This window comes from Diplotaxodon limnothrissa, linkage group LG23 (genome assembly GCF_057381915.1).
Source record: "Diplotaxodon limnothrissa isolate DT_005_m linkage group LG23, D_limnothrissa_male_GT1.1, whole genome shotgun sequence".
Taxonomy (NCBI): Eukaryota; Metazoa; Chordata; class Actinopteri; order Cichliformes; family Cichlidae; genus Diplotaxodon; species Diplotaxodon limnothrissa.
Genome location: NC_140617.1, coordinates 15,038,564 through 15,065,129, shown reverse-complemented (window position 1 = coordinate 15,065,129; position 26,566 = coordinate 15,038,564). Strand labels below are relative to the sequence as shown.

At 39.9% G+C, this 26,566-nt stretch overlaps 1 protein-coding gene across 1 annotated transcript in view; it reads left to right on the top strand.

The window, feature by feature from the left end:
- The window catches only part of tgfbr3 (transforming growth factor, beta receptor III), a 68,713-nt gene that overhangs the window by 19,456 nt on the left and 22,691 nt on the right, over positions 1–26,566 (top strand). Inside the window, exons 3-4 of the mRNA XM_085348855.1 lie at positions 6,827–7,014; positions 18,942–19,079. Of these exons, the coding sequence (XP_085204981.1) occupies positions 6,827–7,014; positions 18,942–19,079 (326 nt within the window). The remainder of the gene's footprint in view (positions 1–6,826; positions 7,015–18,941; positions 19,080–26,566) is intronic.

The window sequence follows — 26,566 nt, the reverse complement described above, 5'->3', positions numbered from 1 at the left end:
GCTGATGCATAATACTTTATAATAAGCTTGTAAGCTGCCTGCGAAGAAGTTTCTGATGAATAGTAATCTTTAGTTTAATTGTGGCTCTCCATAGATTTCAGTGTTGATCAGCAGGACTCTGAACAGCAGCCCAAAACATCCATCTGCAGATAAACCCTATTGTCTAAATAAAGTCTGATCTATTCCTGAGCCCTTGTTTTTTTGCTTTAGGTATGCCAGCTGTCAAACCCTCCCCCTGAGCCCTGTTACAACAGAGGACTATCTGCTAATGCAGTGTTGTAGATGAGTGAACCGCAGAGCAGAACACAGTGTTGGGAGGTCAGTGGGTGGTTAGGTGTGTAGTTCAGACTGCAGGTGGACTAAATGGTTTCTTTTTTCTCTTTCAGTTTCAGATCGTTCGTCTGTTAACACATTGTCAGAAAATACAAGCGTGCAAAGGTGAACGATATTAACCATTTAAACTAATTTAATAAACACGTTTTAAAGATCTTAATCTTGTAACTTTGTACGCAAAGAAATTTGAATTCAAATCATAGTTTTTTTTTTTAATGAATTTGGGTTGTGATCCGACATGGGAAGGATTAGGCTGATGATGAGGTGTTAATGAAGATTTAGCTGTCTTGTCCTTGTAGCTGTTGGTTCTTAAATTTCATTTATTGCAGGTGTTTTCTTTTCAGAGAGAGGCCTGTGAGAAATAGACTTTGCTTTGAATTAGAGCAGGGCGATATGACCAAAAATATTTATCACGATATACATTTGAAAATTTGCGATAACGATATAACTGACGATATAATTGATATGACACAAAATACTTTACAACTCCACAACTTTATTAGTGCAAAAAAAACCCAACAACGTATATTCACTTAAAAAAGCAGCTGTTTTTTATGTGCATTAAAGTTATATAAAAAATTAACAGTGCAAATGCAAATTCCTTGCTGACAGTTTAACCAAAAGGCATTTCCAGTGGAAACTGGCCGACATATCCTCAGCATAACCATGTATAATACCCACAAAACTTAAAAAGAGGCTATACACACGCAATACGGTAATATTATGTTGAAGCACAGTACATATCACTCCGCCAGGCTCCTGCCTACGATAGTCGCAATGCTCCGACAATCCATCAAGCTGTGCGGGTTCGTAGCTTAGCAAAGTTGTACTAAAACATTTGAGAGATTTTCGAGCGCCGTGTACCACATAAAATCGTTTCGAGGTCAGTAAACACAACCAGAGTTCATACATAAGGCACACGGGATTATAAGGGGCACTGTCGATTTTCAGAAAAATCAAAGGATTGATTTTAAGTGTGCCGTATTTTCCAAAAAACACGGTAATAACAACGGCCCGCTAGCATGCTCTACCAAAAATAGTGCTTTGTTGCGTATCTGACAGATGAAAGCTAAACCAGTTCCACACCACTGAAGTTGCAGCATTTTTACAAACCAATTCTGGTTCATCCGTTTCATTCAACGATCCGCTTTCGCCCTTCTCATTCTCCGTCGCCGCCATGCTTTTTCCGCTATGTGGGTATGAAAACAAAGGCACTGTGCATGCGCGTTTTACCCATATTTCATTTTCTTATCGTTGCCCAATATTATACCGGTATTACCGTGAACGGTACAGTATGGCCCAGCCCTACTTTGAATGATACTGCAACAAAGAATTGTCAGGATTCAAGGTGAATATTTACTGCTCTTTTCTTCTTATGTAGTTTGCAAGATCAATTTGATATGGCTGACTGGAGTGAGATTGAGTTACAGAATAATGGAGGGCTTTGCCTTTTGCAGTATGTCTGAGATTTTGTAGTGTTTTAAAAATTTTGGAGATGGGTTAAGGATGTATTCTTCAGAGTGTCTGGTAGACTTGCTTTTCAGACCGAGTGAACAACGGCTTCTCTCATTCCTGTGCTGTGGGTGTTTTGCCTGACCAGCTAAAGTCACTAGTAGCAGCTGGACAGGACACACTCTGCCTGCCACCAAAGACTGAGGGAAAAGAAAGGTGGATGGAGAGAAGGGGAGACAGATGCGGGGGAGAAAGGCAGACAGGAAAGGTGACAGCAGACACCACGCTGTGGTGGGGCCAACAGATGCTCGTTTTATTTCCTGTATAACTTTTGATGTCAACTGTGGTTGTATGCTGATGGTAATGACATACATGATACGGTTTGTGTCAGTTTGATCAAACAGTGCACTCTCTATTTGTGTGACACTGTTAGATCAGTGTCACCTAAACTAGTTCGTATTCGTTAAAAGACATCGGACTTGTTCCACAAGAGGTGTTACAGTTTAGAAGTTATGATGGATATCTTTAGACGGTGTCCTGGAAATGACTCATGATGTTGCACAGAAGAAGAGGCTAATTCGATATTAATGCACAGTTTTTATCTGAAAACTGGCCCATGGGACAAATTATGAACATTTTTCAGGGCTAAAATAGGTTGTGGTGAAAGGGGAGAGGTGACAGGAAAAATGGGTGGAGCTTATCCTCTGACAAAACACACATTTAATGTATTTGATTCACAAATACTTTTATTACTAGTTCGCTTTGTCTGAAGTGTATAATTCCTCGTGTTTATGCGCGATCATGTTTGGTCCTTTGCTGTTCACACTTTGGCTTTGCAGAGAATCTTTAGTTTTTGCAACACTATACAGCGAATTGTTTTTTTATAGTTTGTCACTCTGACCAGAACTGCGCTAACACAGGAAGCACGATGAATCCTGTAACCCGCTGCTCTCATGGTGTCACACCTTTCCTTATATGAAATAAAATGAACCAATAACATGATAACATCTTAGCTAAGCCTTGTCACTGCATAGATCGTTTTTTTAATGAAACACACCAAGACTTTAGTGAACAGACACCCTTGTTTCTCAGCTTTTTTTGTAAAACATTTGCCCATTTATCCAACAACATGTATTTTGGAGCCGGGGGTTTCGGTTTTCACTTGACTCAGTCTTCCTCTAAGTTTTAAATATTTTCTGTGGAAACTTAGTGTGATCATCCATGCATCCCCTGGGAGCATGACTATTTGCTGTATTTTTCATTGTTGAAAACATTAGTTGTCGATATACTTTGTCATGAGAACATTTTGCCTATGATAATTGGCCAGAGACATCATCATCTTCTGGGAATAATAAATATCACTGGCTATTTCCACACAGATCTGGTGACTTTTATTTGTTATTTTTTTGCTTAGGTTTCGTACAGATTTGCAACCGACTGGCTGATCTTGCCTTTTTGTACAAAAACAAAACCAATGTCACCGTGAATGTCCTACTTTTCTATCCATGTGTTGCTCTTTTCTCCCATAAGTCTCTCTGTTCTGCTGTATTTTTAAACAATTACAAAATCACATCATTGGCCAGCAGCTGTTGTAATCTTTTGGCAGTCTCCCAGAAAGACGTGTGTTTTTCTTTGTTTGTCTGGCAGTTGTTTGTTATTCTCCATGTGTGAGGGGAAAAAGTGAGTTGAAGTGCCCTCGGACGTGTTTGTGGGAGTGAGGCGTGCTGACATGGTTGGGGAGGGAATAGGCTTCGGCCCGCTGGGAGGAAAAGCGAGGGGGGTTAGGCGGGGGTTGACGTACTGATGCACCACAGGTTTTTGCCATTAGGTCTGGTGGTTTTATCGCTATAGTAAGACCTTACCGTATTTTAATATATGTATCCTTTCAGTAAGAGTTAAAGATAATCTTTCTGGGTTTGTAGTAAATTCACGAGAAACAAGAGCATAGCAACATAAAGTCCAGGCTGAGGCTGTCTGTGAAGAGTTTGGGATTTATCTCTTGAGAAAAACATGGTAATAATAAATTCTCTGATGTTTTCCTCACAACAAGGAGAGGGAAACTATGCCATACATGATCTCTGGCTTTATGCTGATCCAACATAGGCTTATTTGGCGGCACAGAAAGAGAAAACAATAGCTATGTGTTCTGAGCAACAAAAAAAACCCCAAACCCTTTCCCCCTAGCTGTACCCCACCGCTGAGGCGCTGTGTTTTTGGAGTCAGTTGGAGAGTTTAACATTGTTATCAAACTGTCTTTCACTTAGACTTTAATTATTTCCAAATGTTCCATCTGATTGCTGTTGGCAGCCTTTGCGTGTTTAGTGTGATGTGTTTGAAATGTGAGCGGGCCTTGGCTGGCACAAGCCTGTGAGGTCTGACCCCAAGAAAAAAAAATACTTGGCCAAACTCTTTCTCATAGTGTACTTGACCTTCTAATGTAAAAGTGCTGTTTGTTACCTCACTCGGAACAAATTCTCTTGTACCACCCCGAGTCCCACTTGAGGTTTGTGCATCTGCAAACTGCACCCTCATTGTTTTTAAGTGGGTCATACTCACTTAAAACATAAAGGAAATTTACAGCATAGGAAATTGTCAGGCTGCGGTTAGGTTAGTTAACCACCACAAAGGTTGTGGCCTATGAATAGAAGTTGCATATCATGCAAGAGTGTGAATGGTAAGTGCAGTCATGTGAATCTAAACGAACCATTGTGCCGGTCAAGGAATTGCAGCATTAATGGATGATAGAAATGTTCATTATAGCTGACTGTGCAGAAGAGAAAGCATAGCCAGACTGACTGAACTCCGAACATCTACTGGAAAGTAAAAGAGATATGTGTACATCCAGTTCCCCCGTTGCCAAAAACGTATTAATGTGAACATTTAATTACTGAGAGTTGACAGTTGTATGACATGCTTTAAAAATGATGGGGAAACCAAGACAAAAATCCTTATATAAATGTCTTTAATTTTGTATACTGGGACAAAAGGAGGTACCCTAAAAGTAAATGATGATAAACAATAATAAACACAGTTTTATATTTGGTAGTTTTTTGAAACAAACAAACAAATAACTGTGCTTAAAATCCACTGCTTCTCTAGTGAGTCTCTTGTCCTGTCACTGAACTTCAAATTCATTTTCTTGGACTGCAGCTGGCGACAGTAGTCCCTGTCCTTCTTCGCAGCCTCATAGCTTTACTTAGTCCTGGTAAGAATGGCCCTCCAACTCAAAGTCAGTCCCCAGAGCAGAACAAGGACTACTGATATCAGCTGCAGGCAGTGGAATTTAAGGGACAAGGCGTTCTCTAGAGCAGTACTGGTTACCACCAGGTGAACTTTAAAATAAAAAGTGAGAGGGTTGTCTGTTCGTGGATGGCGTTGTTCTCTCGGACAGATAAAACAAAATAAAATAAAAGACTAAAAGAATAAAGGACTCCGAAGACACTTGGCCAGCCCAGGTAAAGTCTATGTGTGGGAACAACTTGGGCAATAAGCAAATGGACTAAGGTGGTGACTATGGTCTGTGAATCCCACAGAAGGCCTATATCTTTCAGCCAGTCAGTAAATGCACGATCTTCTAGCAGTCCGTAAGGAGCCCAGTCAGCTGGGGGCCTTCTTTGTTGGATTTGGATGGCTTCACTGTGTCTGCATGGGTTTTCTGCTGCAGTCTGAAAACATGCAGATTGGGTTTACTGGCAACCTTAAATTGCGCACTATGTGAACATGAGCATGAACAGTTCTTTCTCTACATCTGTATCTGATCCAATGTCAGTTAGCATTGGCTCAAACCACACTGTGGGCATCAGGTTAGGATGATATCAACTACAAGGGATGGTTCGCAGTAAATAAGACTTCCGATTTTAAGAATAGAAAGATTTCAGATTTCAGATCGGTAAAACCTACTGACTGACCTTAACAACAATTAGTTTATGCAGTTTTGTTACACCACAAGTGTTCACCAGATGTTTTGATTGTTCAGGAAATTGCTCTTTTCTTGCTGACATATGCAAAGTTGTAAAGTATGAACTAAATCATTACTGTAGACCTTTGCTCAGACTCTAAAAGATGTGGACTGCAAACCCTGGTTCTTGTTGAATGTTAAATGTAACCATTGCAGGAAATCGGTGAAGTTACTTTAGGGCATTTATATTTAGGGATGATGCTGCTTTTGTGTTTCATGTTACTCAGCATACATACAGTTAGAGTGCATAACATGGCACCATTTAGAGGAAAAACCTAGACTGTAGGGGAATCAGAAAAACAAATGTATCCAGTCATTCTACTGACATGTAGTTTTTTTTTTTTTTTTTTTTTTTTTTTTTTTTTTTTAGCATTTGATGATTGTTAAAAAGTTTCACCTCATAAAATCCAATTTTAGCATTAAAAAAAGTCAAGCTAAACCACCTGTGGACTAGAATGGATGAGAGGTTGGAGTACTAAGTTATGCGCTCACACTAAAAAGGTTAGTAAGGTCTAATAAACAGACATATCTGACAATAAATGCTCAGTAACAGACTAATAATATAGAAGCATTTTACTAACAAAAAAACTGGAGCACAGGCTACTTACGTATTATTGGCCAGATTATCCTATCAGATATTCTCCAAGAGGCACCGACAGCATAAACAGATGAAATATATTGTTCTGTGAGGACAAGGTGGCAACTACAGCTGCCTGTGTCAAGATTAAAAAACAAAAATTTAACTTTAGTAAGTTAAAGTGAATGAATAATTTTTAAAAAAAGCTTCCTGTGCAGTTATGAAGGAGACATTTAAATATAGAGAGGTAAAATGCTTTTGTAATAGGCTATAAATAGGATTTTTCTGCTGTTAAGCTGTGCTTTTTGACATACAAGTCTATGGGGTATGGCCTGCTCAAGTGGCCACTTGAGGGACTGCAGTTTTTGTCACTCGTGGGTTAGTTTCCCTTTTAAGCCCTCAAGAATGTTGCTTGGATTTAATTGACAGCAATATATGAGGCTCTGAATCATACACATGCTTTAATATTTATTTTTATTGCAAGAATCGTTGTTTCTCTGCTGCAGGACCGCTGTTTCGCAGCCCATGTGAGTTGCTGCCAGTGGGGACGGGACACCCAGTGCAAGCCATGCTGAAGAGCTTCACTATCCTGTCAGGGTGTGCAAGCAGGGGCACCACCAGCTTGCCTGAGGAGGTCCACATCATCAACCTGAGAGGACATGCTCATGAGGGACCAGACAACTCTCCAGTAAAAGTGAGTCATCCTTAGTCAAAGAACCTGAAACTTAAATTGTCTTAAGTTAACCTGTAAATGCTTTAATGTTGATCAAAATTTAGTAGGCAGAGAAAGTATATTCATAGATTTATTTATATTAATTTTTCAATTTAGCAAGAATTTCAAATTAGAAGTGACCTGCCATAAGCTGGATGAAGATTGTAAGACCTGCTGTGGTTGATATTTCCACTGCCCTAGTTTTCTCAGTTCTGATAATGGCTGCAGTTATTTTCCATTTTACTTCAAGGAGACTTCTTGGCAAAAGTGAACGCCTTTTGTATTTTATTGATTCCACTCATTAAACAAAAAACAAAAACAGTGTCAGACATTATGATCAGGTGAGCTTTCAAAGAAACACCTTTTTAGCGTGAGTAATTAACAAAGTGATAAGTAATTTAAGCACCTGGTATTTTCCCACCATTTGCCTCATTTAAACTCATTTAAACTGTCAGCACATCTACCGATAGTGTTCCTGTATTTGATGTTAATTGTAAAACCGCTCCCTATCTTCGGGTGTTAAACGGCACATCTTGTGGCTGGAGTCCCAATCATCAGCAATAGTTTGGAGATGAATCACAGGCCCACGTCCTTCAAAACACCGGTGTCTAGGTTTTAAACCTTCATCCCCCTCTGTTAGAGAAGTGTGAAAAGCAGCATGTATAGACTTGTCATTGCAGTTGTGTTGCTGATGTAAGCATTAGTGTTGCCAAGGCCAAATGTACAGAAGCACAGTGTGTGTGTGGGTATGCTTCATCAGCACATAAATAAAGAAATGTTATTTGGGTGGCTGAGAGGGAAACATTTAAATAGCTGTGAAATGGAAACTTATGCATATCTTGACACTTTATGTCTTATTATAGACGTTTTAGTCATCGCTGTCGGTGGACACTTCACATTGGTCGTGAACTACTCACGAGACGAGAGCTGCGTACGTCACACACACGATAAAAGGAATGACTCGGCCAATAACAAAGCTTAAACTGAACTAAAACAACTGAAGCCTCACCTTTAAGGAAAAATGTAATGTAATATTAAACCTAAAATGGTGCAATGTCGAAAGAATTTATGTTCCTTTATAGTGACTAGCAGAGTTTACATTGCGAGTCTTGAAGATAAACATTATTATCCAGTTGATAAGTTACCGAGTCAGTATTTATGGAAAAAATGATGGACTTCAGTATTACACGTGCACGTGGCCTTCACAGTCAGAAACTACACTGGATCACTGTAATTGTAATAATTTGAACCCCAAATACCAGGGATTACCATAAGCGCGATGCAAATTGTAGCTGCTCTTATTTATGAATTTCTGTGGAATCATTTAGTAGATTTTTTTGGATGTGTCCTGCAAAGTTTGAAGGCTTTGCTCCGTTTCATCTACTTCCCGATTTACTGTGTCAGGGTGGATTATGATTACATGCAGATAGATATTGTATTCACACAGAACAAACTGAACTGGGTTTTGTCTTCACCTGCTGAAAGTTATGATTGTTGGCCTTAGCACATTCCTCACCTTAAGGTAATTCCCAGACCAACTGATTGGCGTTTTAATAGACAGAGTGCAAGTCAAAGTATGCCTAGTATGGATTTAAGACTCACATGACAAAGAGCGTTCCTGTTTTAAGCTTGAACAGACTTGTATGGAAAATCAAACAATCCTAACCATATTTTATCTGCTGTGAAAGTTGCTCGCAACCCACAAGACTGACTGTTTAAATCTTGTTGTCACTTGCTCTCAGGAGATCTTTCTGCACGTCGTCATCGACCAAATGATGACTCATAAATACAGTCAAACAGCAATGTCTGCTAGAACTAATTTAGCACACCTTTGGTTTCCTTATTCGATATATATCCTCATTTGATATATATCCTTATTTTCAGCTGACTTTATTTATTCTAAGTTCAAGATCAGTGAGAAGTCCATCACTAAACATCACCAGTGTTGAATTTCTACTAGCTTAACTACAGTTGGATTATTCTGTAAGTGGTGTACAAAAGTTGAATGTTATTCTAATTTGCTGTATTTAAAACTACAGCTTTATAGCACAGTAAAGGACTTAGTTACAGAGTCTGTGAAACGCATCACTTTATCTAGCTTTCGATCACCCATCACCTCCATGGTCAAGTGAGGACTAGCGCGGAGGAGGGAGAAATCCAGCTGTCTGTTCCCCTGCCTACAGCCTTGGCTACAGAAGGTCACGCCAGGTCTGGTTGAGATTAGGTGGCCCTACAGAAGCTCACTCTGTTACTGGAGGTTTCTGCTTATGATTAGATAAGATATCCTAAAGGACACCCAGACCCTCTACCCACTCTGGTCCTTGATTTTGTTTCCACCTGAGACGTGGGCACAGATTGGCCTGTTCAGATACAAGCAGCTCCTGACAGCCTTCAACAGGACCGTGTTGGAGGGCAAACAATGCGTCAGACTATGGTCTTATTGACACAATCTGCCCCTGATCTTTTGTGACCGGAGGTGGCAATAATCCAGTGAGAAAATAGAAGTGAAACAAGGGGATCTTAACATCCTAGTCTGCATTTGGGCAAGGATGTTCTTACTTAGAAGGCTGTTGGAGAAAAGACCTCATTGGTCTTCATTAATAATCCTTGACCACAGAGCGTCTAAACCCTTTACTTCTTTCAAAAAACAAGTAAAGTTGTAAAAAAAGAACTCTTTTGAGTTTTCAGCAGTAATACTGTTTGGCTTAAAAGGTGGAGCATGTAGGAAAATAGCTGTAGTCAGCTTGGCTTCCCAACAGTTACTGTGATTTCCAACACAAGACAACATCCTGGTTTTGTGGCAAAATAGAACTCCCACATGAAGCCTTCAGACCACTCTTGCAGCGTAATCAGTTTCTCCTCTGTGCATCTGCGGTTTTTGTCCAACATATTTTAGAAAATTATGGCTAAATACAGCAGCATTGTTTATTGACAGTACAGTAATTCAGATATGTTAACTGTCAGTGAAAAGACTGTAGTAGTCCTATTATAAGACTCTATTTTATGTTAAGATACTAAGGAAACTGGGACTGATGACTGAAAAGCAAGTAAGGCCTAATTTAAAGTTGGAGTTCAGTTTTAGTGTATGAATATATTTCTTGTCATTGAATTTGAAGGATTGCGCATTTATTTCACTCTAATTAATCGATCATTTCCTGAGTATGCTTTAGTGTGTTTCCTTTGCTTATTTTCTAAGCCTTCATGAAGGCGCCTGGTCAATGCATGGTACTGTAGACCTTCTCTGAGGTTTCCTCCACACCTCAGCGGATAGGGGACGAGGTTGTGACTGGGCTGCAGTACAGTCTGTATTTGGATGTTTTGAATGTGTCGTTGTGAAGCTTCAGCTTCTGGAGAACACAATGTGCCCCGGTGACTCCTAATAAGTGTCTGCTCAGCTAAGGCTTGACCAGGTAGTGGAATAAATCTGCTATTGCACATGGTGTGCATAGGCTAATATGGACAAGGGAGATTGCATGGTCAGTTTCAGACACTTTTATACACACATGTGTACAGTCGCGCAGACATGCTGCAGCTGCAGTGTGTGAGGCCTGCTTCACATCTCTTTCACGCCCATGTGTAAAAGTCATGGCTTGCAGTTTGTCTATGTTTTCAGTAAAGACATGAAAGCAATGAATTGTTTCCTGCCTGTACCAGTGAAACCATTCTTTATGGGTATTAACCAGTAGGTATGAACTGCTACTCATTGAAAGAAAAGGCACAGCTGGACCTGACTCACAATACACACTTTGGCTTCTGGCCAATCTCACACTAAAGCCGAGCTATTAAGTGCAACAGAACACCTCAGTAGTGACTGTGCAAAGTGCTTCGTCTGGATAACGTGACATTTGCAGGGATTGCTTTGACTGTACAATAACAACCAGAGGTTGACAGTATGCTAATCACTCATTTAGGAAGACTGAAGCTAGAAATGCATACAATGATCTGATTTTGAATGATCTGCGAACTTTGCGTTCAAAGTGATAAAAGTATACCTATCTGTGCTCCAAGTTTCAGTTTGAATTATCATTTTTGATTACTGACACATCCAAAAGAAGAACAGACTCTCACTGGCATTTATTAAAAGCACTCTTGATTTATATTACAAGTGACAAAAGCTGTTTTTATATCAACATAAAATCCTCTGGTTTGAAGGAGACTCTTCAATCATTAGACTGCCATAGCATATACAACCAAGTCAAGGCAGTTTTTTGTACCAGCCAAAAATGACAAATCTTGCACAAACATGCCAAGAATGTGCAACTCTGTTGTTGACTGGAAGACATCCAAGAAGAGTTGGTAAATTAGTGAGCCTGTCGTCTGGTCAGTCTGTAACTTTGGTACAGATTAAAAGTTCACGTTTGTGACGGCTTTCATATCTCTCAGCGCCCTGCCACCATGATGTAGAAATTTGTAGGTTTTGATAAAATGTCAGAACTTTTGTGCTTTGAGTGGCCAAGAGATTTTCTCTGCACATTCTTGGTCATATCAGGATACACTATTACTAATTTACGAACCTATTATTTTCATCTAGGAAACACTCTACCCATTATGCTATCGACTCATAAGTGTGTTTCTGCTTACGTTTGCAGATTAGCAGTAACCATGTTAGCATGGTTACTGTGATCATGTTTGCAGCTGGGTAGAAATTTGCTTCCAGGAGATTTAGTTTTTTGTTCATTATTATTTAAACAATTTAAAATTACAGAGTAATCAGTGGTTCATCGCTCCAGTTTGGTAAAGAGTCATTTATTTATATTTCAGCAACTTGAACCATTTGCCAATAATTTCTTTTTAAATGTTACCCCACACAATGGGTGCTGAGCAGTGCCAGGCCACATTGGGTAAAATATGTGCGATGGTTTAACTGAGCTACTCTGCAATTTCAAAGTAACATTTTTGATCTGGATTTGAAATCTAAGCCACCCCCCCAAACTCTGTTTTTTTAATTCAGTGTTTGTCTTTAACAGTAGGCTTTGTTTCATAGACTCTTAACTATCCTCTTTCAAAATATGACCACTTATGATACTGGCTTGACTGGAATTCTTTTTTTTTTTTTTTTTTTTAATTTTTTTTTACTTGTAACGTGTTATTCACATTTGTCTGAAATAGAGATAGATGATTTCTTCAGCTTCAGTGGCCCTGCTCAAAGTAACAGAAAACCCTTTCCTCTCTTTTACCCATGTGGGCCTCCGAGGACAGAGAGACAGGCCAAATTGGAAAGTCAGTATTCTTGGATAGGTCAAAAGTGACTTTTGGCTGGGCTTCAATTGCTAGTAAAGCTGCAATGCCAGGTTGAGCTTGTGTGTTTCAGAAGGAAATGATTTCCTCAAATAATGTCAGAATGATTTTCACATTTTCACAAAATTGAATTACATTTTATAAAAACAGCCCAATCTTGCAGAGTAAGACAAGAGTTAGTGAGAGCGACCTGTGGACTGCTGCTCATATTTCCTCCGAGCTTGAAAGCCCTTTGGGTTTTTGAGGCAAAATAGCTTTTCGTGGCTTGACTATTAACCTGGAGGTGTTGGTGTTTTGCCACCTAAGCTCTAAAAAAAAAAGAGTGACCTCATCTCAAAGTGTTCTTTTCTTCTCTATTTGCTCTGGTTTTAAGATGTAGGTATCAAGTTTAAACAATCTTCCACATGTTTTTTCTGTCACGTGTAGAGGTAGCCTTTTGTACTCTGCCTAACAAGCCACTGCTGCATGCGCATGAATGCACACGAGCCCAACATTACTGTAAACACTTTGTTCCCAAGTGGAGCCAAAATAAGCAATTCCAAAAAAAGGAGTCTTGTCAGGGCATAAGGTTGGGTGATAGGGTAGAAAATAAATAAAAGGGGTCAGTGATATCTCAAATCACCCATCTTTTTCTAATCAGTTTACCCTAGGCAAACATCAAACACAGCCACTGGCTCTGAATCAGGGAGAGGTAGAGCAGATGATTGCTTTATCAGCTGGAATTTGCTGATATCTTAGACTGTGAGTGACTAGCTGGAAGAACTTACCAGGCAGAAACGTAACAGTGTCAGATATGACTTTAGCTAGCACACAAGACAAACCGAACACATACAGTAAACCTGTTTAGGTCTTTCTTTTTTTTTTAATTGAAGCTTACTTTGGAACTTAGTAATAACCTTTATTTTTAAAAAAGTAGCGGCACTTATACATCACGTTAAAGTACAACAACATTTTTGGAAATGGACTGGTTCTTCTATAGCACTTTTCTACTCCACTTGAGCATTTAAAGTGCTTTAAACAGGATGCCTCATTCAACAAAAACTGTATTTTCTCTAATGGCCACTTAAGGCTGGGTCCACAAACAGCAATTTTGAAATTTGGGGGCGGGGGTTTACAGATACATGACCTTATAGGTACCTGTGGCCAGGAGCTGTCTGCTAGGCTTCACCTCAGCTAATTCGAGTCACTGAACCATGTTTGTGGGGTTGGTGCCTTTTATACCATTTTTATTGGCATTCTCTGACAAATAATAGGGCTCGAGCTCGCTTTTCTAGAAGACACACTGGTAACTGTGGTGTTGGCCTATATAGACTATGCATGTTAATGCCATTCTTTGTTGATCCCATTATTTATTACTGATTGTACACAGATTTGTAGTTTAACGCTACTGTACATAGTAACTTTTATGTCTGAATGAAGTGTAGAAACAGAGTAGAAAAAACGCGGGACTCAGGTGTACAAATGCTCCATTGCACGAGTCATACGTTACTATTTTTAACTGTCAGAAAAGTAGGCCAGTAATGATAAAATTCATTGACCAGTCTCAACTGGAATCAGTTGCAGATTCCCTTACAAGTGCTTTTGCTTTTTAGCAGTTGGGAGGATCCTGTTAACAAAAGCAATTAACATTTCTTTTTTTTGGTAAATGGAAATTGCCCAAAAAGGAACATAGTCCAAACAAAACACAGGACGCGATATACAGCTAAATATGCATCTCTAATCTAGTGTTTTTTTCTTCCTGACCCTGTGCTCCCCTCTCCCCACCTTCAGTGCTGTGTTATTTACTTCAACATGTCCTGCTTTTGTGTCATATCACTAAAAGATTGCTATCCAGGCGTCCTGTCTCACTTCAGCGTCTTTTCAGGGGTTTTTTTTCCCTCTTTGGAGCTTTGCATTTAGCTGAGTACAGACTGATTATCATCACATTTAGGAGGAAGGCTCCAGGTAGCATCACCATCTCTCTCAAATATGTGGGTGGCGCTGATAAGAGCGGTCAACAGGTTTTGGTCCGCTTCTCCTTTATCTCTGAGCTTCTTTGCCTGAGCTTCCCTTCTCTCTGTACACCCTCAGTGATCCGGAAAGAACCAAGATCCAGACTGACAAGACACACGCACATACGCACACATCAGATAACACAGTATGATTGGTTCCAGGCAGTTCTCGGAGTTTGTTGTCTATGTTTTCAACTATAAAAATGTTGTGGTATGGGGTTTAGCCACAGTTTGTGTATGTCGTTGTTGTTGTTTTTTTTGTATATACTCTTGGATTTTAGTGATGATGGTTCATGTCATGTGATACATGCTGTGCTTTCTTTCTGTTTTTCTGAAGCTGATTATTATTTCCTGGGTGGGAGAGTGTGTTCCCAGATTAGTCTTACTTTTCAGATAATTAAAGGATGTTTTGGGTTTTTTTCAGAATCACTAGGGTTCATCAGGCATTTAATTAGCTCTGTCAATAAAGGAAACTCCCTTTTCCTGCAAGGACACTGAGCCGCAGTGATAGTGTGCTCTAACTGCAGGGTGCAGGTTTACACAGCTATGCAAAATATTTGATGGTGAAAGTATTTCATTACAATGTTGATGCACAGCCTTTATAAAGCACTCTTGAAACATTGTGTAATTAAGTTGGCTTGAAAGGTCCTGGAATTGCAAATGCATGCTCAAAGCAGGACAAACAAATCACCCTTTACCGTTTCAGTGTCACAGGCATCAGTAGGATCTAAATCTAACCATGTGGCTTTGCTATACAACAAAAGCTTGTCTGTGATTTGTGTTTTGTTTTTTTTCGGTTTTGTTGTAGTTGGCGCTGTGTTTGTTGTTGGAGCTGATTTAGAGCTTAAAGTTGATGCTGTGTTGTTTTTTTCCTCACATTTCCATTGTTTACACATGCTACCACCACTAATGGTATGCTGCGTGACGGCTTATCCTGCTACAGCTGTCGTCCCTTGTGTGGAGTTTAATTTCAGTAACGTGATAGTCCGAGACAAGCCTCCATCCGTGGCTGCTGGCAAATGCCCCCCTTAACTGTAATGGACCCTGCACCCCTAAATCCTTGTGCCAGGCTCCTGATAATCAATCAGCCGTGCCGTGGCCTCCTGTCCCGAGCACACCCTGCAGGGTTCTCCGAAGGTAGCTGCCTCCATCAAGGACAACTCAGCGCAACCTGATCCTTACAAACACCACAAGAGGTACTTTGATGCCTGGTGCTTTTGCACCTCTTCTTTCCACACCCTGGCTGCTTGACAAGGTCTGTTGCTATGCCCACTAGCCTCACCAGACCTCACGAACACAACTCTGTGGGCAGAGATGCACACCAGCTGCTGCTGAGTCCTCATCATTGCTTACATTGTGCAACCCAGAAAGGGTTTAGATTTTTATTAATGCTGTTTTCTCATTAAACTTGGAAAAAAAAAAGATAATAATCACCACAGTTTTCACCCTTTCCGACCCCTTAGCGCCTCTTAGCACTTCCTCTTCTTGGAGCTCTGTTTATGCCTGCGTTTGCAGGTGACTCACGTCTTCTGGAAAAGTTTCTGTCTGGGTTTAAAATTCCTCATCTTTTACAACTCTCCCCGACTCTCGTTTTCTTTCTACCTCCTTCTTCCATCTATTGAAGCCAGGCTCTTAGAGCCAAGCCAGGTATGATTATATCTTGGTTGTTGTTATCCTCAAAGGAGCAATACAGTCGCTTTTTCCAGTGTCTGGATTAAGTGTGGGGGGGAGCAAATATGAAAAAAAGGGGAAAAATAGTGAGACAGAGAGAGCGATGAATCTCTGATCTGTTTGTTTGGATCACCATCCAGATTGCCTCATAGATAAGTGTTTAGTAATTTCTTCCATTTCCTTGTCTCATAGGGACGTTTTAACGATTTTTGCAACACTTTCATGGACCACATAACTGAACATTCTGGTTTGCATTACTCTCCTTGAGGGCTTACATCTGTTGAGGAATGATAATTGGACTTTGATGCTGACTCTGTTTGTTCTGCTAGTATCTCTTGTTAAATGACTTCATGAATCATCACAGTGACACATCGTTGTACTTCAGAAAATGACAGTCAGACTTTCCTTCTGTGCTGAGGTATATGTTAGTCTAGAATGCTGCATGGCTTCAAAAATACATCAGATTACAATGAATTCTTGTTTTAGTGACAAATGGATCAAATGGAAACAGAAAAAAGAGAAATGCCAAAAAAAAAAAAAGCCTGTTCATTAACTGCATACTTCTCGATAAAGAAGATATCATTTGGCACAGTTATTATAGTCTACATGATAATGAAACAAAAGTCAACCTTTGGTATAAGTGGCAGCTTTGTCCAACATGAGGAAGCACATTGAAAAACAAATCTTTACTCGTTGAAATAAATTGTAAATCTTTGTATGTTTTTGGCACCTTGGGGGACTCTTCCTCGAAGTTGGCTTTGAGGATGTGCTTCGAGTGCGATCACAGTCTTATCTTGTTTGTGTGTGAAAGTATTCCGATAAAATGGTGCGGTTGCTTCTTGTTTATGCTTTCCCAAGATTCCTGTAATGTTTCCTCGGCAAACACTTCCAGTTTCACTGTAAAAAAATTACCAAATCAAGCTTTTAATTTAATAATACAGAAGTTTTGCATATATTAAGACATTCAAAAGTGAAAAGTGTTTTCATATATTGCACAGTTGCTGTAGCTTGTTTTTCAAGCTCCAATGACTGTATTTAAATGTAGTTGTATGTAAGTTCCTTGGAAACCATCCCTTTAGTGCTTGAAATCTGTAAGCTTAGTCTGAATATTATTGAATACAACGTGATGTTCTTTTTGTGAATCAGTGGCCACTTAGGGAGTCAGAGAGGAGGATAATGCTGTAGGGGTGGGCCAAGAAAACAACCTGCTCAATGCTTCATATCACAACCCACTCGACCACCCCAAATTTATGACAGCATACAGCATAGTCAACAGTTACTGCTGATAAATTACTTTACCTACCATTGATGTTCTGCTCTATTTATGATAGAGCAGGTCTGAAAATGTGATAGCAGAAATTTATTTGTTTTTTTTTTACTTTGCTTCTTCTTGCTGGTTAGGTGAAGGCACACAATGCTACTTGGTCGCTAAAACCGTGCTAAAACCAGCTTGGTTGAGGCTGCATGTTGAAAAATTAGGCTTAAATGTGGCACGGAGGCGCTTTTACCAGTACTGAGCTTTGAAACGACAAGCTGGAAGGGAAGATGTGTCGCAGATGTGCCATAAAGGCCAGCAGTTTTGACAAAACTCCAGTGTTTGACACCCCGGGAATAAGCATGGACCGTAAAATATCAACTTGGCAAGAGCAAATGTAAAACAATATTAAAGGGATAAAGGATATTGTACTCTGTTCAGTATTTAGTCTGGTTCAGAACCTATAACAAACTGTTTACTTTTTCCATTAATAAATCCATCTAAATGAGTACTGCAGTGTTTGCAAATACGTTTTGTAGTGACTGAAAACATATGAGTGTAGCAGAAAATGTTAACGGTTTCAATTATAGCGTGTAGATCTCTGTCTCGATAATACGCACTCCATAACCACATCTGAGCAACTTAATGCTCAGCCTGTTTTTCACTAATTCAAGCACTGCTAATAATAACCTGTCAACTTGCTTTTTAATCACCATCACTCTGTTTTCAGCTCATTTGTTCTGTTATTGAAGTACAAAAGCTATATTTTGAGTTCAAAAGCAAAAGCTGATCTTGTGCTGAGCTGTGAATAATTAACTTACTGTGGTGTTGTTTAGATCCTAAAATATGAGTCCTTGTGGGTTCAGTTAGTGATTTACAGCTTTTTACTGCTGACACACAGAATGGAGCTGATTTGATTAGTCTGTGAATACAGAGAGGAGGAAGTTTAAAGATGAGTGTCAGACAGACCTCTGAACCCCCCGAGAGTGTCAGTTCTCATCAGTGACAACAATAGAGAATTTTAACAGTTTGTTAGTAAGTTGGTGTTTTTCAGTTTGAGTACAATTTAAAGAAAATGATGGAAAGCCAGACCCTTGCCTGAGATGATTTTGGGTTAAGTCTCGCACTTTGAACCACCTGACTCACTTTGGCGTAAGTGAAGGCTAACACTAGAAACGAGAAACATCAGTTAAGGTCCCAAAACACACACGTTTGTTTTCGCCATCTCACTAACAGACTGTGAAAATCTATTTTAATGGGAGTCTGAAAAAAAGGCATAGTTGCAAGCTGTAGAGATGGTTACAGGGACCCGCCACTTACTATTTTTTTCCCCGTGAAGACTCCACTGTGTGAAAGTTAAGAGCCCTCTGAGGATACATATCAGAGCTAAGCAAGTGCCTTTTAGGGAGAACACAGCACGCCGTCTTTGTAAGTTTATCAGCAAAGTGAGTACATAAACAACCACAAAGCTAGATAACGTAGAACAATTTACATCATAACAGAGCTGGATTTTCACCAGACTAGTAGCAGTTGCCTGATATTAATGCTTATACAAAACGGAACATGAGAATATCAAAGCTTTGACATTTGCCCAGTTCAGCTGTGTGAAATCAGATCATGTTATGTACTCTGACTGATCTCGTAGGATTTGTGTTTTTTACTCTTCTCACTTCCTCAATATACTTGTGGTAACAGGGCGCTAATTTCTCTTTCTTTTTCCCCTTTTCCCCTCCCTTTTTTTTTGCTCTTGCCAGGTTGACTTACATCTGAAGCCCATCCAGTCAATGCTGCACCACCAGAAGCCCCTGGTCTTTGTGCTCAGCTCCCCCCAACCATTGATCTGGAATGTCAAAACAGAGAACCTGGCTCTGCGCATCCAACATACCTTTTATGTGAGTCCAGAACACAAAAAATCCTTTAAGTCCTGCTTCCTAAAACTGTGTATTCATTTCCTCACAGGCTAAACCGCATTACCGTTTCAGTAGCCTTTTCTATGAGTAACATATTTGAAGCGATGTAAATTTGCGGAGGAGGCCGTTCTGCACTTCAAAGGGAGGTTTCCAATGTTTTGGGGGCACATCTGGTCAACGCGCATGTGCAGTCATAGCTTGTGTAGAGCCGTGCATAATGTTTCATCTGGTGCAGTGGATTCTTTAGTCGTAATATAATTTTGGAAGTATTTAGCGGAAGTTTGACTCACATTATCTTATACAGGATGCAGCTGTAAGAGGTTGTTTTTACGCTCATAAATAGGCCAAAATGTATTTATCTAACACAATCTGCTTCGTCAGCTTTATTCATGCTCGACATCCACCGAGTCGTGTCCCCCACCCTTCTTTACACAGTCCTGTTGATAGCTTGGCTGCTGTTCATATGACACTGGGTGTATCCATGTATCACAAAAAACCCCTCAGCGGTGAAGGTGTGGTACCAAAAACTGTAGCACTAAAGCTTCACCAACTTTATCCTTTCGTCTACTGATTTTGTTGAAATTGTCGTACAAGTTGGTTTGCAAGCAAGTATATAATATTGATAAATCCTGTGTTTTTTCTTTCTACAAATGTAACTTTTATTTGTTACAAGATCTCTTCCTCTTGCTTTGCAGACTGAAGTTTTTCTTAGGACTCGGGTGGAAGAGGCAAAGATTTAGTGAAGGGTATCTTAGTGAAGTTGGAGCCAGGTCCCCTGGGGAGTCAGCCATATTTAGTGAAGGTACCAGGGGGCCTCTCTGGGAAACTTAATAAAAATGTAAAAATGCACTGCTTCAGTGCTCTTGTTCAAAGCCCGTGTATCACATGAGAAAATCAGTGCGAAATGAAACCCAGAAGCCTCCGCTGTAGCTGTGGTCTCTGTTGTAGCTGTGGCTTCACTGTGCTATATAACTATGAAAACTTCGCTTTGCATTCATGTGAGCTGAAGGCTTTTCTGTATTGCTGGCTTCCCAGAAGTATTCATTTTTCAATTTCTATGTTAACACCAAAGCATTGTGCAAGAAAGCAGCATCAGGTACGCAAATTATTTCCATATGTGGTTGAGAGTTTTCAAGCTTACTTCTTAAGCTCAAAACATCTTCCCATAAAGCCAATGTGATATGGAGGAGAATACGGACAAATGGCAAAAGCCTTGTGTTACGCACAGGCGCATAACACAAGGACAGCAAGAGGATCCAGTGACTTTGGGAGCTTTTTGCTGGCAGCGCTTCAGTCTACTGGCCCTGTTACAGGAAAGGGTCACTACAAGTCAATAAAGTGGGTCATCACTTTTATCCAGTGCAGACTTGTATCCTGATAGATGTTGTATCTTCCAGAATCATAATCCCCCAGTCAATGAATAGTTTGCCAAAAGTTTGAGAATGATGTTAATCTTGCTTTTATCATTTCTCAAACTGGTGGAAAACCTATGTGAAATGTTTGAGTCTGACATGTTAAACACTCTCCACTGCTATCATAAAAACACTGGTAATAACCTTAGGAACCAGTTGCTAAATGCTAAATGCATTTCAGCTTTTATAGACTCCACTTGGTGTATACAAAAGTTGTCCAACATAACCCACTGTAAAACACACAAGCAAATGCACGATGCTTAACATATCCAGCAACAACAACAAAAGCAAAAAACCCAAAATATTAACCGTAATCAAATATTACTCCCAAACAAAAAAGTGATTAGCCAGCCAAAATCAACAGAAAGCATCAAATTCACTGAGACGAGCCTTGGAATGGTCGCAAAATCTAACCTAACATCAGAATTAAACGGACGAAGAAGAAAGAGGAGGAACAAGCTTCCTGTTCTCTTTTATTGGCTTCCAGCTCATTAGACCAGACCAGAGACATCTAAATAAAGAGTGAACAAATTATGAGGGATGGATTATAGAGTCTGATTTACAGATAACCAGAGGGCCAAGGGCACATAACACCAAACACCTCGCTAAAGCTGTCTTCACTCATGAACATTGGGCAGTATCTGGAGAATTAGCTTGTCCTCAAGTACCCTGTCTCACATGTAGCACACAGCAGAGCATAGTCTGCTTCATATGTGTTCTTACTACTGAAAACTGGTTTAGAGACAATGCCACTTGTGTATTATGTTACAACTTTCAACAGAGAGGTTCTCCCGTAAAGGCTCAGTCATGTCTTGAAACAAACTTCTTTTCCTTTAATTTGTCACCTCTCCATATCTAATTTTAAGAACTACGTACTCCAATAAAATGTTCTGTGTGTCCCAGCCTGGTTGACATTTAGAACAGTAATTCACTGAGTATTAATAGTCCTCTGCTAGATCTTATGAAACCTTATAGGCTTGTGTGACAGGGACTTTCATCACAGAGTCATATTAGGTCTCATCACCTCTGCATCAAGAGTGATTCCTGTACAATAAAGTGTTTACATAGTTAGCTGACAAGGTTTTGTTTTTACTCATCGTGTATCCTAGAAAGGTTTCTTCTATTCTTAGAGAAATTTAGAAAATCTGTTATTTTTTTTTAAATAAAGCATTAACAGACATGTTTGAAGTTCCTAAAATTCACTAACCAATATGGGATCTGTTTGTCCTTGAGTGGGATCATAGTTTTCAGAGAAATTTACTACATTAGGATATTAGGCCTGAGTGCTAAACAGCCCTTTTAATTATCATTTCCTGTACAAATGGAAATGTTCTCATGTCAGAAAGAAACGGATGCATTTCATACAGATGGATGAGCATCTGGCCAGCTTGTGTTTTCTTAAGCTCTGATAATGTGTGGCCAGTGAGATGAGTGTTTCTGCAAAGACCAGCAGGTCAGCATCACACTAAATATCTTCCCTTGTCAGTGGTGGCGAACAGACAGCAGCTGAAAACCATCATTTTAAAGAAAACTTCGAGGCAGAGCTAATGCTGTGAGTGTAACCATGTTGGCAAGGTTTTAATAACTTCAGCTTAATCTCCAATTAACAATATCTTTTATTGAATTTTCTTTTTAAATGATAAAATGTATTCTTACATCTTTGACTTAATTCACAGTATTCATTAAATTGAAGCATTTTAGACCCAACCAAACCGAGGCGTCAGCTTTCTCTTGTTTGCACTTTAGTAAAATATTTGTCCGACACATAATAGCAGCTTTTGAGCGAGCTGAAAAGAGATAAAGGGAATTTAAACACTGTAGGCCGAACTAATGGCTTTGACTGACTACAGGGGCCCCTGCTGAATTAGGTGTTAAGTATTTCTGTTTGAGTGGCAGCACTGAGCCCTCTGGCAGTGTTGGTATCTTATCCACCAGCCTGACTGCTGCACATTGCCCAAAGAAGTCCCGGATCTTCTCAGGTTCTCTCCACAGTGACACCTCCTTAACATGCCACAAAACTGAAATACAACTCAACATCTTGCTTGAGTCTTCTCCTAACTGTTAATTGGTATTCATCTTCGTCATCTCCAATAACTGTCATAACTAATTCTAATCGATGTTTGGTCAGACCTGCTTTATGCTTTTACCTTCATCCATTTTTTTCCCTAACCACTTGTCAAAAGGTGGAGTAAACCCTGGAAAGGTTCATCACAGGGCTCTTTGACATCCACGCCTTTAATGAGGTAGAAAAGGTTCGTTTCTGGTACTGCACATGAAACGACAACTGACCATGACCACTGATGCAAAAAAAGGTCAGCACATTAAGGAACTTTCCACTCTTTCTGCTTTAGAAAGGAGTTGAGATGTTGCTTTAGTGAGAGCAAAGAGTCAAGTTAAGTCGGTTTTGGACTTAACACTTCAGAATAGAAACCCTATGCCAGACCTCCCTCACTTGCCTTTCCACTGGAGAGGCTGTTTCCTGCGACTAACAGGACTCTGAATCAGACCTGCCAGTCCTTGTTTCCTGGTCCCTGTGCTCAGGGCTCCATGGACACAGATGGGCTGCCTGGAAAAGCTTCAGAGATGTTGAGCACACTGTTACTGTTGGCCACTGGACTCCGATGGCTTTTAAAATGCCAGACTTTTGTTGTAAAACATGCCTTCCACAGTGCTTTTTGTCAATCACCTGCAGGTGGGAATCATTGCGTTTCTAAACTGACATGAAATATGAACACTGAATAAAGGCCAAATTTTATTTTACCAAGGGACACCATGATTGGAAGTGAGACATCTGCAAAGTGTGCTTTGCTGACTTTGTGGCCAAATGCATATATTTCTTCTTGTGGGTTTGAGGTTGAGCTGTGTTGCATCTTCGCTTGAAAGGCTTGATCTGGAGCAAATGTTTTATGACTTTTCATGGAACAACACTGTTTAAGCTGTTGGCATGTATGTTGTCCACTGCCTGGTTGCCAAACTTTGCCTTTTCACTCTAGTATTTCTTTCATTATTTATAGGCTCATAGTTTGAGCTCCCTCCTCACTGTAATCACCAATGGAAACCATGGGTAGCCACTAGTGTTTTTATTTGGAGACAGTAATGGCAGAGGAACGCTCCAGAGTGGCGCTGAGACATATGGTATTGTTTTCTCCACAACAGAGCCTGCCAGTTCACAGGAACACATCTGCAGAGAGCAGCATGATTAGGTCCCAGTATCTCATTGAGTAAGAGAAGATCAAATCAGCCACCAAAGCATTTATCACATTAATATCAGAGAGTTATTGCATGCTCATAATATCCATCAACTCATTCTGCACTTTCCATCACCCTCCTGTGTTTGCAACACCTCTTATTTTCCAAACAGCTTTTTGCAATTTCCCAGACTAAGGGTGTTGCTCAGTGAGAACGCAGCTCGTGATAATTGATCTCAAACATTTGGCATGCTGTCTCCCTTTTGCTCCACATATGGCCATAACATGTTGATCCATACAGGCAGAAAGAGCCGGAAATATACTGTTAAATGTTTGGGATCTTCAGGACTGGCAGATGTGCTTTTATCTTACATGATTTTTAATATATCCTTCATTGAAAACACTGAAAATGCAATGACCAGATGACCAGAATCAGCTTTCTGGAATCCTTTATTTATCCAGGTAAAAATCTAATAGAGAATAAGATTGTTTCTTTTTTAAGAGGGCAGCAGAAATGACAAGAAAAAAAACGATTTAATCTCTCCAACTGTAACCACTTTCAGTAACATGGTTGACTAAAAGTACCATTATGAACATGAAAGCATGTATGTCAGTGCCAGAGGTCTAAAGTTAATTTCTAACAACTGCAAAATTTGAGAAATGTCTCTCTATTCAGGGCAGTCATGTCTTTAAACTTCGATTTTCTTGCTCATGTTACTTTAATCAGAAAAAGAGTGGTACATTAGTAGCCTCCAGAACTGATCCAATAATTTTGGAAGCTGAAACATCAGACTTCCTGTTGAAACATGCAAATTTTGACTTCCCCAGCTTGGTAGTCTAATATATTTACTGTGACTCAGCTTCAAAATAACAGAGAACTCAGTATGGCAGCACTTTGTTAAAACAGATCTCCACCCGAGAGTAGAGACAATTTTACTTCACAAGTATTTCTTTTCTACAGCTCAGTCGGGAACCGCTGGAGCCCAAAAACGAAGCCAACATCGAAAGCCTCACAAGCTCACTTCCTACAGTGTCCACTTTACACTAATTTACGTCACTGAACGGGGCCCTCCCTACCAGTTTGTGCAATTTTTGTGTCTTTTGGGATATTTTCAATGGAAATATCTAACAAATAATATGGCAGACTGTGTAGCACAGAACGTTTATGCTTTGGTTTTGTTGAGTGAAATTCTAGTGCCTTAGGTTATTTAACCCTATGTGTCACTGTGTTGCACCTACACACTTTTTAGAAGCAGCTTGCTAACTAGGCATGCTAGGATTAACCGATAACTTAGCAGTTCAACAACTCGACCAAATACGGTCACTTCTGGCTCCAAAAGACAAACATGGTTGCAGCCAAATTGTTGATGTTGGGTTTCAAAATATATACAGTCCATGCTACAGCCCTATAAGGACATGGATACAATGCAATCATCTTTAAGATCTTTTTCCAGAGTTTCCTGACATGAGAATAAGCAAAATGGATTAACTAAAGCACCCTGTTTAAGTACACCAGCAACGAAACTAGCACCAGAGAACTGAATGACAGCTTATGTAAACAGTACGCAGTACAGTATATTTATATTTATAAATGCCATTTAAGAAACTACACTTTGGTTTCCAGCACTTTTTGGTCTACCAGGCGTGCAGAGAGAGGCCGAGCAGAGAGAGAGAGTTTGTTAAAGCCCAGAGTGGGTGTCTCACTTCCCCGTTTCAAATTCCTGAGGTTTCCAGCACTCTGGAAGGCCTGGAGCTAATTTGGCTTTCAGGCTTTCCCCTCTAATTCTTTGCGACTAATTATGGTCGTATTCCCGCAATTAAACTGATAAACTCTGCTGAGCTTGGCAAGGATACCCCGGCCCCTCCCCGGCAGCTTAGCGCACCACCCCTCTCATCTTCGCCATCTTTCTTTCTGTTGCTTCTTACTGTAGTAAACACACTAAAAATAAAGTCAACCTGAATTCTTCGACAATGTCTGTCTCCTAGGCAGCAGTATTTACAGCCTCTGGTGACAATGCCAGGAACACTGAGAGGAGCGTCCAGAGGTCAGACAGATGTTGTGCATGTGGAGATTTGAAAAGTTATGTCTGAAAAGCCTAAACAGTCAGAAGGGATATTACTCTGTTATCATTGAAGCATGATTGCAATTTAGGGACAACTTCATAAACTCATCACAGAGAAGTGGTCTGACGTATTATTTCTCAGATTCAAATGGATTTATTGTTTCAATTGCACCTGCCAGCACTGTCTCAGCTCATGCATACAGATAATATACCTTGGAGGAAAGAAAAACAAGGAGGTGGGCTGTCTAGACCGTGCGCTAGGATTCATTTGGATGTTTGGTAGGCTTTCAGTAAATATGTATGTGAATGTTTATGTCTTTGAAATGAAGCTCTGAATTCCAGTAAGTTGCAAAGGTGGTCTTTTCCTGAAAAAGTTTGTATTTTCTGTTTTTAATATGTAAATGTGCTTGCCTTCTTGGTTTGTGTGTGTCAAAGATATGTGTTGTCCCTCGTGGGATATCTGTAGCCCCTTGTGGCCACTTTAAAACACAACTATACATTTGTGATGACGCACTACACTGGAAACCAGACACCTGGTTGTGTAGAGGAACATGTGTAGAAATATCCTGAGCATACTTGTACAAGCTTTGCAAAAAAGTGAGAAGTTCAATCGTATTTAAAGAGTTAGTGCTTTGCTGTGTTTTACAGTTTATATTTTTGTGACGCAATAAGAATGAGCAACATTGAAGTGCATGTAATTCTCAACAAGTGAAACACTTTTAACAGAAAACATTTTCTCTGAAATTGAGTTGGACGTGAGGAAAGCTGAAAAAACTGAAGAAAACACGTTATATAGAGCAGGTAAC